The 13,905-nt window shown below is 59.5% G+C and overlaps 1 protein-coding gene across 1 annotated transcript in view; it reads right to left on the bottom strand.

The window, feature by feature from the left end:
- The window catches only part of SHANK1 (SH3 and multiple ankyrin repeat domains 1), a 44,006-nt gene that overhangs the window by 28,345 nt on the left and 1,756 nt on the right, over nucleotides 1-13,905 (bottom strand). The window contains 11 exon segments of the mRNA XM_045775177.2: nucleotides 1,673-1,866; nucleotides 2,789-3,119; nucleotides 3,354-3,420; nucleotides 3,658-3,735; nucleotides 7,877-7,993; nucleotides 8,455-8,622; nucleotides 10,396-10,547; nucleotides 10,639-10,747; nucleotides 11,844-11,915; nucleotides 12,371-12,574; nucleotides 12,776-13,073. Of these exon segments, the coding sequence (XP_045631133.2) occupies nucleotides 1,673-1,866; nucleotides 2,789-3,119; nucleotides 3,354-3,420; nucleotides 3,658-3,735; nucleotides 7,877-7,993; nucleotides 8,455-8,622; nucleotides 10,396-10,547; nucleotides 10,639-10,747; nucleotides 11,844-11,915; nucleotides 12,371-12,574; nucleotides 12,776-13,030 (1,747 nt within the window). The 5' untranslated portion in view covers nucleotides 13,031-13,073.

A 13,905-nucleotide genomic window follows, 5' to 3' on the forward strand; every position in this document is an offset into this window, starting at 1 on the left:
GGGTGGGTGGGTAGGGGAGGGGCGAGCAGGCCAGGCTCAGGCACCGGGCTTTGGCCTGAGAGCAGAGGGAGCCTGCTGCCTCAACGGGGTGCGGTGAACCTTGGTGGCATCGTGGATGGAGGCACGCTTTGAAGCGATTAAATGTCTTAATGAAAGGGAAGGATACAAAGACCGAGCAATGTACAGAAGTATTGGGCTTGAATTTCAGAAAGAAACTTGGAAGATACTGCACACGGAAGGTCCCTCCCCTCGGACCTTAGCTTCCCTTTCTTCTTTCAAACTCTTGTCTCAGAGCACAGACCTGACCCTCCACATGTGGGTGCCTGTGTGTTCACCCACACATAGGCACGCACACACACTTCCCAGGCACCCTGCCTCTGGAGGCACTGCCACTGGCCCCCACAGTTCGCTCCTGCCTCTGGCCATTCATTCATTCATTCACTCATTCAGCAGATGGGCACTGAGGCTTCCTGGGTCCTGGGTCATTACACTGGTTGCCCCAGCAACCCAGAGATCAATGACACGTGACCTTGCCTTCAGGAACTCAGGCTACAGGAAGAGATAGAACAAAACAGATGCCGATCCACGACCCACCTGATGCTCCGATCCCTGCACATCCTTCAAGGCCCCACACAACCTCTGTCTCCTATGGGAAGAACCCCCAGCTTTCCCAGGCAGCCGGGGTCTCTCTCCTCTCTAAGCTCCTGTCGTGGGGACCCCCTGAGGATCACAATCGTTGGCGCTTGCTATGTGCTCAGCATTATCCTGGCTGCTTTAAGGGAACTGACTTTTTAAAACCTCACCAGGGTCCCATTGTACAGATGGAGAAACTGAGGCCCAGAGAAAAGTCCCTTGTGTGAGGGCGCCCAGCCAGGAGCGGTCGAACCGGGATTTGAACCCCGGCAGCCCGGCCCTCCAGCACAACACTACTCAGCTCCTCCGCAGCCTAGAGTCGGCAAAGAATTGCTCCCCCGCCTCGCATTAACTGCCACGTCTGCTTGCTTCCCGTTTCCAAGCTTCATTCTATCCAAGAACACACGTCAACAGCCCTGCGAAGTCTGCACGTGAGGGCTACTGGCACCATTTTCCAGAAGAAGACAGAAAAACCAAAGAGAGGAAAACTCCAGGAACAGCAGCCGCCGCAGCTCAGGGAGCCCTTGGCATGGCCCTGGCTTCCAACACCTGTCTCATCAGATCCCTGGGAAGCGGGCCCCACCCTGTTTCTCAGAGGAGGACACCTGGCAGGGGCAGGAGGTGAAGTCAAAGTGGCTTGGCCTCACGCTCCACACCAGGGGGCAGGAAAGACCGTGGGCTCAGACGGAGGACCGGGGGAAGTCACTTGACCTGTGGGACTGTTCCTTCAACTGTCCGATGGGCTCCTGACACCCTCCTGAAAGGCCGATCCTGCGGGGGTACCACTCCCACGGGGCCCAGCATGGTGTCGGGCCCCCCCAAATGCTCATTTCCCTTCTTTGGCCTCAACACCTCCTCCCAATGGGCGTTTCATGCTCCTCCGGGGCCGAGGGGCGTCCAGGGGCTCTCTGGGGTCCCCAGAGTCCACTGGAAAGTCTGGGCCCCAGAGCACTGTTTGTCCTTGACTGCCTCGTCCTAGAGCGGTACGCTCCCCTGCCCGACCCTCGCTCCCCAGCCTGGCCCGGCCCTGCCCTGTTACCTTTGATCTTCTCCCCCTTGCTCAGGGAGATCTCCCCCTCCGCTTGGGCCTGGTAGGACTTCACGGCCATGAAGGAGCGTCCGGGTACCGCTGAGTAGAGCTTCCTGCGCCTCCCGCGGCTGCCCAGGGAGCCCCCAGGGCCCCCCGAGCCCCCCGTGCCCCCTGCCGGCCCTTCCCTGGGCGTCCCGCTGGAGCTGCATACACAGAGGGTGTGAGAGGCAGGGGAGAGTGGAGGGAGGGGGCACCTCTGGGAGAACAGGGGTCCGTGGGGTGGGGGGGGATGGAGCATCAGAGGGGGGGAGGGGGTTTGAGTGGGTTTCCCAGCTCTGGTGTCCTTGGGGGAAGAGGGCATTTGGGGGCTCCCTCTGCCTGCCCACTGCTGCCCCCCCCGGCCCCCTCCTCTGCCTCTTGGCTTCCGGCTCTGCCCCTCCCACGGCCCTGCATGCTGTGCCTGATTCAGCTTCCTGAAGCGGAGCTCTGACTGTGTCATCTCTTAGCTCCCTCACGAGCCTTCAGCGACTCCCAGCTTCCTCCTGAGGCAGGTCCAACTCCTCTGTCTGCCATGCCCAGCCCGGCGTGATTTTTCACTGTCCCGTGTCCTCAGGACATACTGGCCAGCCACAGTCCCCCTTCTCACCCTCCTCTAGCCAGCCTGGCCTCTTTACCCCCAGAATGCCCCCTGCTCGTCCTCCCCCCTACGCTGAGTGGCTCCTCCGCTCCCGCACCCCTCCTCTGGCCTCATCTCCAAGCTCAGACACCCTTCCCCAAGTCCCTCGCCCGTTCCCACCCCATTTGGCTTTTTCTCACCTTGCCCTGTCTGTCTGTCTGTCTGTCTGGCTTCAGGGGCTGGAACCAACATTTCTTTTGGGCACCCCACCCCTGGCCCCTGGCATTGAGCAGGTGCTCAGCTAAACTGGCACATTTGGGGATGGGTGCAAGACTGGGGCTTACAATGCCCTCCCTTCCTCAGAGGGCAGGAGAGAGATCTGGAGGCCTGAGGGTGGGACCAGGGTCTGGGGTGGATGGGGCGCCAGCCTGGGTGGGGGGACTTGTGGCTCCGAGGATAGGATCTGGTTGGGTTGGGGTCTGTGGGACCAGGGCTGAGCTTTCCCCTACCTGGGCCGTCCACGGGGCTGCCTCTTGGCCTCTTCGGGGTGCCTCCCACGGGATGGGGAGCGGGCCCGGGCGCCCCGGGGGCTGCTGGCACTTCGGAGGGTCCCACTGCTGAGCTTGGTGCTGGGAGCCGAGGGCTGCGACTGGCCCTGGGGCCCTGAGGTAGGGCCGGGGGCCCCAGAGGACGAGGTCCCCGGGGCGGCAAACACCATCCAGTCAGGCAGGGCCATGCTGGTATCACTGTTGGCCCGAAGCAGTGCCGGGGGCACCGTCAGCCCTGCGCCTGGGGGTCCCCGTCGCCGGGCTGCATACTTGGGGGACTCCTGGAAGGGCACTGAGAGGGCACAGTGGCAGGGGGCAGCAGGGGCGGGGGAGACAGGCAGGTGGAGGGGGCATGCAGGCAAGGGAGGACGGGGGAGAGGCATGAGGGGAGAAAGATAGACATGAGAGAGAGTGGGGGCCTAGAATCGTACCCCCTACTACTACTCAGTCCGCTGACTTCCCAGTCCCACCATGCATCTCCAAGTACCCTAGGGTCTCCCCTTAGCCCCACCTCCCACTTGCTCACCCACATCCTGTTCTCGATGGTTTCGGATCAGCTCCCCCAATTCAAAATTCCCAGCGATCACTGCCACCTGGAAGGAGGGGGCACAGGGAGGTGGGTGGCCCAGGCAGCAGAGGGAGAGGGTGGGAAGCACGGTGAGGTCCCTGGCCCGCTGCTCCCCGCCCCTGCCCCCCAAACCTTCACCCCAGCAACTGCTCCCCTCCCTCCTCCCCCAGACCACCAGCTTCTCCGCCAGCACCCCTATCTGTCCCACCTTCCTCACCCCCTGCCTTCTTTGTGCCCCCCACCAGCCCTCAGAGCCCCAGACCTGGAATGGGGTCTGTCCGTTGTTATTCTTCACATCCTTGTTGGCCCCTCGATAAAGGAGGATCCGAGCGCAGGTCTCCTGTGGGTGATGGCGACGATGGCCGGTGGCAGAGGGCGAAACAAAGGACAACCATGAAGGTCATGAGCAGACAGAGGCACTGGGCTAAGAACTTCGGAAACAACCTGCTCTAAACCTGCCTCGCCCAGGACAGCAGCCACTTATCACATGGGGCTCAAGAGCCCTTTACATGGGTCCGGTCCAAACTGAGGAGAGCCGTACATGTAAAATACACACCAGATTTCAACAACTTAGCTGGAGAAAAAATTAAATATTTCTAATAACTGTTATATCGCTTGCATGTTGACATGATAATATTTTTGGAAACCATGGGTTCATAAGATACACTACAAAAATTAACATCACCTGTTTACTCTTTTTTTTAACGCGGCTCCTGGGACACTTAAAATGACCCGTGTGACCCGTGCTGTAGTCTATTGGGTGGCGCTAATCAGAAGCAGGGTTTCTTGACCTCAGCGCAGCTGACGTTTGGGGCCAGATAAATCTTTGCAGGGGCGGCTGTCCCGTCTTAGCAGCATCCCTGGGCTCTACCACTAGATGGCAGTAGCACTCCCCTGCCCAGCTGTGAAAACCAAGACCCGCTGCACACAGCGCTCCATGTCCCCTGGGGGCCGGGCTGTGGCAATTGAGAGCCACCAACCCAAGCGGCAAGGAGGGCTTCCTATGTTGCACGTCAGGTGCTCAGCGCTTTAGAGGCAGAAGCTCACTGTATTGCCCAACAATTCCATGAGATGGAAATTACTATCCCCATTCTACAGACGAGGAAGCTAAGGCATCACAAGGAGCCCCAGGTCGCGCCGCTGGTGACTATCAACAGTTGGATTTGAACCAGGGACTGTCTGATGCCAGAGTCTTTGCCCTTATCATGCACTCCGCTAGACCCAGAAGGAACTGGGCCAGAGGGGGCCAGGGTTGGGCAGTGGGAGGTGAACGCTGTCCGCGTCCAGATCGATGCCTTCCTAATGCCAACCACGTCACTCCCTCTCGCTGTTTGGATCAAACCCCGGGCTCTTGCCACAGCCTAGAGGCTCTACCTGCACCTGACCTGCCTGCCCTGCTCCCCCCCCAGCCTCACCAACTTCATCTTCTGCCACCTTTCTTCACTCCCCGTACTCCAGCCACACTGGAGCCTCCTTCTTCCTCTGACAGGCATGCTCCTGCCCCAGGGCCTTTGCACCTGCTGCTCCGTCTGCTTAGAATTATCTGCCCCTAGATTTCCACATGGCTCACTCACTCACTTCATTTAAGTTTTTGCTCAAATGCCTCCTCTTCGGAGAGGGCTTCTCTGGCTACCTCTAGCTCCCTATCCTGTCCCCTGTTTTAATTTATATGATGCCCATTATATGCCAGGCATTCTTCTAGGCCAGCATTAACTCATTTTCTTCATGACACGGTCTCCCTCAAATGACATCTCTCTTTGACTTGTCTCTTTAGCAGCTCTCCCCCACTACATTGAGTTTTATACAGGGCCATGATTTTGTCTGTGGCAGGACCCACACCTGGAGTAGTGCCTGGCCCACAGGAACTGGCTGTTTCATAAACAGTTGCTGAAGTCTTCCACCCTTTACCTTGGCCTGGCCAAACCCAGCCTGGCCCCCAGCTCAACCCCGAGGCAATTCAACCAGCATTCACAAAGCACCTTCTTGGTCTCTCCCTCTCCGTGTGACAAGCACGCCAAGGATGCTTGTATGGGACCATCCTACCGGACAGGCTCAGAGAGGGCAAATCTGGGCCCAGAATCACACAGCCAATGAGTGGAGCAGCTAGGACTCAAATGTGGCCTCTGAAGCCTAGGGCTCATCTATGTCTCGTGGGTGCGCAACTCCACTTGCCCAAGCCGGTCACTGGACAGCAAAGCTCAGTTAGTTTTCTGGGTGTGTTCGTGAGTTGTGAGTGTGTGTGTGTCTAAGTGTGTACATGCTGACCCCAATTAGACAGTTAACTGCCACGTGTGTGTTTTCGCATGTCTGCCCGCCTCCACCGCCACCTCGCCTAGCCCAGCGCCAGAGCACTCCGCCAGCCCAACCAGCAATTCACCCGACGCCTCGAGAACCTCGATTTACTGGTGTCCTAGCACTGATCTCATAGCATGGCAATTCCTCGTCTACACACCTGCCTTGGGCCAGAGGTGAACTCCCCGCCAGTTCCCCAGGACAGGCACCATGCGGAGTCTGACTCATCTCACATCCGGGCACACGGTGGATGCCCACGAAGCATGCACAGGGATGCATGAGGATGAAGGACGTGGAGCCGAGTCACTCAAAATTCATTTGTTCAAGTCATTCATTCATTCACTCAGTCATTCAGTCTTTCACAGAGCAAACACCTGTTGAATATTCTGAGGGGCGCTCGTAGTCTTGGGGCAAACGCAAGGTAGCTGATTCCTAATTCATCCGTCCACCCCCTCGTTCAGCAAAGACGCACCGAGACCTACTACGTCCTACGGCCTTGGGACACAGTGATTGATCAGACTGAGCCCGCACCCTTGAGGAGCTCACAGCCCATAAACATGGACCTGACCTTCACCAGCAGGGGAGAGACGGGCATGTCAGGAGGCCAAGGGAGGAGAGAGCGAGGACATCTGTCAGACCCAGCTCTGGCCCTTGGGAAGCTTAAGGTCTGAGAGGGAAGACAAGGGAGGGAGAAGTACAAAACGAACTCTATCTGTCAAGCATCTACTTGCGAAGCACCATGTCGAGAGCAAGTAAAACATCCAGCCCCTGATCCTTCACGCCGAAGGTGTTACTGACCCATTGCACGGATGAGAAAGGAGAAGCTCAAGAGGGGAAATGACTCGCTTATCTGACTAAGAGTAATAGCTCCCACACTAATCTTTATACTAAGTTTTCCCTGTTGAATTAACGATACACTTTCCACGTCCTAACAATGCTGCCTTCTGGGGATGAGGGCTTAACATACGTGGTCTTTTGTCCCCTACAATCAGCTGACATCATCCCCTTTGCAGGGAGAGGACAGAGCCTGGGGGAGGGCACAGGGTTTGCCTGGGGGGGGGGGGTGGTCTGCCCACAGGCCATGCGCAGAGGCCGTGGAGCTGGGGAATCTGGGCACGAGGCCTGTGTCAGGGAGCAGGAGAGACAGAAACACCGGGGAGGGGAAGTGACAGCACCGCGTTGGTTGGGTTTGACAAACACTGAGTTCTCCCGCGGCAGAGCAGACTGCTTGTTGCCACAAAGCAGCACGTGGCTACCTGCCACGTCCCCGGCACTGCAAGTTCTGATGAGGCAGAAGGGGCTGGGGCTGTCTTGGAAGACTTCCTGGAGGAGGGGGAGAAGAGGTTGGCAGACCAGCACCAGCATGCCAAGCCCTGCTCTGCGGAGTCCCTGAGGCACCCCTCCAAGGGCAGGAAGCCCTGGAAAACAGGGAAGGAGACTGGGGGGCTGACTTGCGTGGGATCGCCTAGGGCTGGGGTCAGCAGGCTGAAAGCCACAACCGGCTGCCACCGCCCCAACAGGGGCTGGCTCGTGAGGCCCCCTGCCAGCTCTTTACTGCTCACCTCCACTCACAGCTCCCAAGGTGGGGGCTGTCCACCCAGCCTCGAATTGCTACAACTTGCAATATACTCTTGTTCCCTTCCAGGCTGTGGTTTGGCCTTTCCTCTGTCCCCTGAAGCGCCCCCCAGACGCAGGTGCTCCAAGGGCAGCTGAATGGAGACACACAGGAAAGGGGACCCGGGAAGCAACTTTCCCTTCTGGGAACGATCCTGATGTGCTCTCTCCCCTCTGGTTTGTTGCCCAGGCTGTGCCCACTCCCTGGAACACCCTTTCTCCCCCTCCTACTCAGCGACTCCCGCTCGTCTTAGCACGGGTAGCACATTTTCCAGAGAGCCCCCTTCACCCCAGCCCTAAGGCCAAGCCCAGATTCAGGCTCTCAGGGGGACCTGGATTCCCTGGGACCTCCCTCCGACTGCCCTGGACTGTAACGGGAAGGCGTGCCTGACGGAGGGGCTGTCTGTCTGGCTCACTACCTGGTCCTCAGCACAGGGAAGGTGCTCAGTAAATACCTGTTGAATGAATGAAGGCGTGAACGAATGAATGAATGAAACAGTGACGGAACAGAGGGCACAGGGAGGCTGGGGGACTGGGGGCAGGAGGAGGGCCCGGGCCGCCCGGCCAGAGCAGACCTTATTGTAGAGGGCGCAGATGTGCAAGGCCGTGTTCCCCGAGGCGTTCTGGGCTCCGGGCTCAGCCCCGTAGAAGAGCAGGTGTTCCAGGTGCTGAGAGTGACCCCGCTGGCAGGCCTGGGGGGGGGCAGGGAACCCAGGAGACCGCATCAGACTCTCCCAACCATCGCATATCCTACAGCCTGAGTCCAGGAAAGCCTGCATCTCCCTCTCCCTCTCCTTCCAGCCCCCATTCCTGCCCAGGGGCCCAGACTGTCGACTTCCCGGGTCATTCCAAGACCCAGGTGCCTGGCCTGGCCCCTTAAGTCTCAAGAGACCTCCCCTCCCCTCCCCCCCCCCCATCTCAGGGATCAAGATGTCCAGTCCCCAGTCCGTGCCCCCTTAAGGTCCTGGTGTTGACTCCTCCCATCTTTTTCTCTTTGGAGACTATGCTACTCCCACCTTCACACTCTATGAGGACCCCAGCATCTGGATCCCCAGCTCTTTGCACCAGGGTCTCTGATCCTTGCTCTGATCAAGGCCCAGGCTCCCCTCTCCGCACACCCCTCCCCAACCCCTCCTGGCCACGTCTGGAGCACCTGGTGAATCTCCTGCCAGCCGTTCTCATCAGCGACGCCCAGCTGGGCTCTGTTGTACAGCAGCAGCTCGCAGCAGCGGGGGTCGCCCCCCACCATAGCCGTGTGGAACAGAGGGGTCAGGCCTCGGCGGTCCTTGTAGTTGGGGGAGCCCCCGAGGTCCAGGAGTGCCTGAGGAGGGAGACAAGACAGAAGACAGTCCCACTAGTACTGGCTCAACCTGAGGGGCCAGCGGGGCAGGGAGACTTGGGTGACCCACACTGGCCAAGGCTGCTTTGGGTTCTGCCACGATGCCCTTGTGCGACCTTGAGCCTGGCCCTTCCCCCCATGGCTGACGTTGGATGAGCCCTTGAAGGAGCCTGGCGTGTCAGTGCCGCATCCTAGCAGCAGGACTGTGTGGGGACCACATAAGAGAACAGAGTCTGGATGCGGGAGGACCCCCGGCCAAGCAGGAGCTGTGGTTGGGACCAGGACCCCAAGGATGGGACGCAGAGGGAGACCTGGGGAAAGGGCAAGCTCGGACCAAGATGAGTCGGACCAGCCTCACTGAGGCCAGGGGCTGGAGGGCGGAGGCGTCCCTCTCCAGGAACAGCTCCGGCCACAGAGGCCGGGGGAGCTCAGCTCAGATCATTAGAGGAGTGACGGCAGCAGCCGCGTGAGGACAGCCTGTAGCAGCGCGGGCCACCAGAACGTTTGCAATGACAAAAAAACCCCGCAACCTCACCATTCAACACGGCAGCCACATGTGGGCTCCTGAGCGCCCGAGGAACAGAAACGTTCATCTTAGTTCACTTTAATTAATCTAAATCTGAACAGCCCCATGTGACTAATGGCTACTGCACTGGCCAGAGTAGGTCTGGAGGCCGGGGGTGGGGGTGAGAGCAGGATCCGTCTGGGGGAAGGGAGCAGACTGGGGGTACATCTAGAGGGTTTGTCAATCCCAAGGGCCTAAGCAGATCTTTGTGGCTGGCGTCTGACTGCATTTAGGGTCTTCAGGGCAGCTGGAGAAGGGAAGAGAGGCCCCATTAAGCTGGAGCATCTGTGAGCTGGGGTGTTTATCAACAGCCCCATATCTCTGGGGGCAGCCTATCCTGACCTGTGGCTGAAGAGGGATTGAGTGCCATTGCGGCAGGGGGAGAGGAAGAGGATTTTAAAATAAGACCACGTAAGCAACTCCAGGTGTGTGTTTTGCAGGGATAGGGGTTCATCTACGTGGGAAAGTGCATTTTAGTTACGGAGCAGGGAAGGGGCTGCGTCTGCTGGTGAGAGAAGGGGAGTGAGCCCCAGGCTGGAAGGGTAGGAAATGTGGGGGCCAGAGCTTGGGGGAGGCGCTGCGTTTGCAGGGTGTGTGTGAGCAGAGGAGGGTCTGTATCTGGGGGCATGGCACCTTGCTCCCTGTGCACTTTAAGGAACAGAGGAGGGAGGGTCTACACTTCAGGGAGACAGAGGCAGGGTTGGTGGTGAGCTGGGTCCAAGGGAACCAGAATGTCTGGGTAGCAGGAGAGTACAGGTATTAGGATCTCCCTGGGCCCTTCCAGGACAAAGCTCCGTGTGACAATCCCCTGTAGGGTGGGTGCGCCTGGGGGTCAGCCGAGGGTCTCAGATTCCCTTGGAGGAGTGACCATGGGGGCTGTGTGTGTGTCAGGCTATGGAAAGGGGCTTTGTGTTTGGGACACGAAGAGAGACTATTTTTAACAAATCTAAAGAACTGAGGCTTGAGAGAGAACAAACGGGAAAGGGAGAGGAGTCCAAGGGAAGAGCAGAAGTGGCATCCCCATGGGGACGTGGGAGGGGACATCCAGGAGGCGAGATGAGAGGCAAAGGGGAGACCAGGGAGATGAAGTGGGGGAGGAGGGTGGGTCCGGGGCAACTGGCTGCAGTTCGGCCTGCTGTCAGGGGACCACTGCACTCTGGGGGAGGGTCCCGGGGGGTCTGGCACCTCACCGTGAGAGCGAGGCAGTGACGGGCACACGCAGCTTTGTGTAGCGCTGTCATGCCATCCCGGGCCCGGAAGTCGATGTGGGCCCCTCCCAGGCACAGGGTTCGAATCACCTCTACGGAGCCTTCAGTCTGGGCAGCCAGAGTCAGGGGGGTCTCTAAGGGGCAGGAAAGGCCAGTCACATGCAGCCCTTACGCCTCATTCTTGGCTCCCCCCATCTCTTCCAAAGCCCCCGCTTCCCTCCCTACCTCCTGAATCCGAGTCATGATAATTGGGGTCCAGCCCCTTGTCCAGCAGCCTCGCCACCTTGTCGGACGTCCCGAGCTGCACGTACTCCAGGAACTTCTTCAACCCCGTCTGAGCCATGGACAAGAGAGAGAAGACAGGCCAGTCAGGGAGCAAGGGAGAAAAGCTGGGGTCTCGAGTAGCGCTGTCCGGTGGAAACACACAGCGAGCCACGTGTGGCACTGAAAAGTCTCTAGTAGCCACCTTTAAGGAACAAGGAAGGGGCACTGTTGATTGTGCCGAAATTCATCTCAATGACCTATCTTTTTAACCTAATATATGCGCAGTATTACCGTATCAACAGGTAATCCACAGGAAATTTATTAATGAGATAGTTTACTCTTTTGGGGTACTGGGTCTTCAAAATCCGGTGTGCATTTCACACTCACAGCGAGGCTCAGTTTGGACCTGCCACACTGGAAATGCTTGGGAGCCGTATGTGGCCGGTGGTCCCGGAGCGCATGGCGCAAGTCTGGAGGGATGGAATATTTGGGGGAGGACAGAGACGAATGCATGGTGGGGTCAGGCTGGGGGATGAGGAGGGGCCAGGGGCTTTTTTCCCAAGTGTCAAGAATTGTTCTCTTCACCTCTGGCTAAAGGAGCCCCCTGGCTTCCTCCCAGGTGTTAGGGAACCAGGGTAGACACAGGGGACATATGGTCAGAGGCCTGGAGGTTAACGTGGATCGATGTGGCTGGGGCTGGAAGACATCCCTGGATCTGGGAAAGGTGTAGGCTATGGGTTTGGGGGAACTACGGGGTCTCTATGAAACAGCCCTGAGACAGAGGCACACTGTGTCAGAGTCCAGGCCAAGTCGGGGGAGGCAGGGGCCCTGCGTGGATATGGGGGACCCAGAGATGAGATGGGGGAGTCCAAGGAAGAAGAAAGTGGGAGCCAGGGGAAATGGTGTGGGCCGGGCAGAGCAATGAGGGGCACAGAGGGGAGCGAAGAAGGGCTTATAATGGAGAGAACGGGGTGGCATTTGGGGCTGTCCCAAAGGCAACGCAGCATCTCAAGTTAGTGGGGGTCCCTGGCAGAGGAACAGAAGGGGCTGGGGAATGTGGAGGGCTGCGGGGAAGAGGTGGGAGAGGAAGTGGGAAAGTGGCGGTGGGGGGTTCCGGGTCTCTGTGGGGGGATGCTGGGGGGTAAGCGCCAGCAGGGTTCTCTCACCTTCGTGTGCAATTTGGCCAGCTGCTTCTCATCCAGGTTGGTCTGTTTGTAAACCCGGGTCTTGTATCGGAACTGTGGTCAGGGGCGTATGAGGGGAGAGACATAGAGACTTGGAATCAGGGGCCTGGGGAGGAGGCTGGACTCCTTTTGAGCCGGGGGAGGGGGTGTCATCTCAGGGTCAAAGTGGAAACAGCCCTAGAGCCTTGGCTGGGTAGGCAGAGGAGTGCAGGGCTCCTCCCTGACGTGGAGGAGTAGGAGTCTGGACCTTGCACAGAATGTTCTAGAACACCTACTGTAATTGTGAATCCTTTCCCACTTTGAAAGGTGAAGAGAAGCTTGGGGCAGGGAAGTGACTTGCCCAAGGCTGCTCTGTTGGTCAGAGGCAGCACACGCAGGCCTCTCTGACGCTAATGCTGAGGAGATCTGGAAGAGCCCACTGGGTTTTCCCTTGCAAGGGCGTGACTGGGAGAAAAATAGGGCAGCCCTTCTCTCCTCTGTGACCAAGCCGGGCAGGCTGCGGGCCTCACCTCCAGGTAGGGCACCCCCTTCTCAAAAGACTGGGGGTACTCCCGAAGCAGCCGTTCCTCCTCCAGAAAGTTGGCATCGCGGCCTGAGGTGGCCGGCTGGAACAGACCGTAGTTGAGCACATCCTGCAGGCTCTCGCTCAGGGCGCAGAGCACCTGCTGCTTGGCTGTCCAGATGGTGGCATCGGGGTTGAAGCGCAGACATTTCTGGTTGGGGAGGTGACAGGGAGGAGCCTGAGGTGGTTTGGCAAGGGGGTGGGGGTGATTCTGGGGACAGGAGGGAGACCTGGGGGAAGCATATGGGGGTCTGGAAATGGGGCCCAAGGGGGAGGACGCCCAGCAGCAGAAGCCGCCTCCTGTGGGCTCGGGGCCCTGTCCCCCGCTGGCCAGCGGGCGCTCATCACTCACTGTCTGGTGCAGGTCCGGGATGCCAATCCGGAAGACCATCATGCTGAAGTGGGCGTCGTCCGGGACAGACATGGAGCGGCCCTGGAGGCCTCGGGTGGAGGCCAGACTACCAGGTGCTCCGCTGCCCTGGCCCCGGGTCCCCCGGGGGCCTCTGCTGGGCCCGTCTGGGGAGCTGTCGGACTCTGAGCCCCCTTCGGGACACTCGCTGGCACTGTGGCGTTCCTCGTCCTCGCTTGACGCGGGGCTGTGGGTCATCGTGGGGCCACGGGGCGACAGGGGACAGCAGCATCACAGGCGGCTGCCGGGGGGCCGAGGACAGCTGTCAGATGGGGAGCCCGGGACTCTTTGGAGGCCGCAGGCACGCACGTGGACAAGCGTTCTAGGGGCCGCCACCCCCCCCCACATGCCCCAAGTAGGCAGGAAGGAGGCTGGACACACCCCCAGACACTCCTGCCGCCGCTGCTCACACACGCCCATCCCTGTCATGCTTCCAGAGCGTCTCCTTCCCTGCCCTTGGCCCTGCTCACAGCCCCCCACCCCTCCTGCGCCCCACTTTGCCGCTGACCCAGCATGGCAGTGTCCCAGAAACCGCAGAATCACCGCGGGAGCTACTGGCCCACTTTGGCAGGCCACGGAAAATGCAGCTAAAATTAGCTGAGGACAGACAGGTGGATGACCCACCGGCATCCTGCCCTCCTGGCCCCAGCCTGGCCCCTCACCCGAGGCCCTCCCGTCCTCCTCCTGGATAGCTGGTGGGGGGAGGCTGGGATGTAGTAATGGGGAGACAGAGGTGCCGTGAGCCTGGGACGGCAGAAGTGGGAGGCCGCGTGGTGCCCGGGAGTGGTGCCCAGGAGCGGGTGGAACCGGTGACTTCACTGAAGTGTGGCTGACAACGTGTGCAGGACTGCTGGGAATCAGTGTCCCAGGGGAGCAGGGACACTCAGATGCCGCTGTCGTGGGGCAGACTATCATGCATGGGGAGTCCCCAAGGGAACCACAAGCCTGCAGCCTCTGAAGGCTGTTGAGGGCATCCTGAGAGGGGTGTGGGTGGGTGGGGACACTGTCCTGGGAGGGCCGCCTGGTGACAGTAGTGCAGTGGCCTGGGTCAGTGTGGGGTGACTGTGGAAAAC

This window comes from Ursus americanus, chromosome 21 (genome assembly GCF_024610735.1).
Source record: "Ursus americanus isolate L20-20 chromosome 21, mUrsAme1.1.p, whole genome shotgun sequence".
Lineage (NCBI taxonomy): Eukaryota > Metazoa > Chordata > Mammalia > Carnivora > Ursidae > Ursus > Ursus americanus.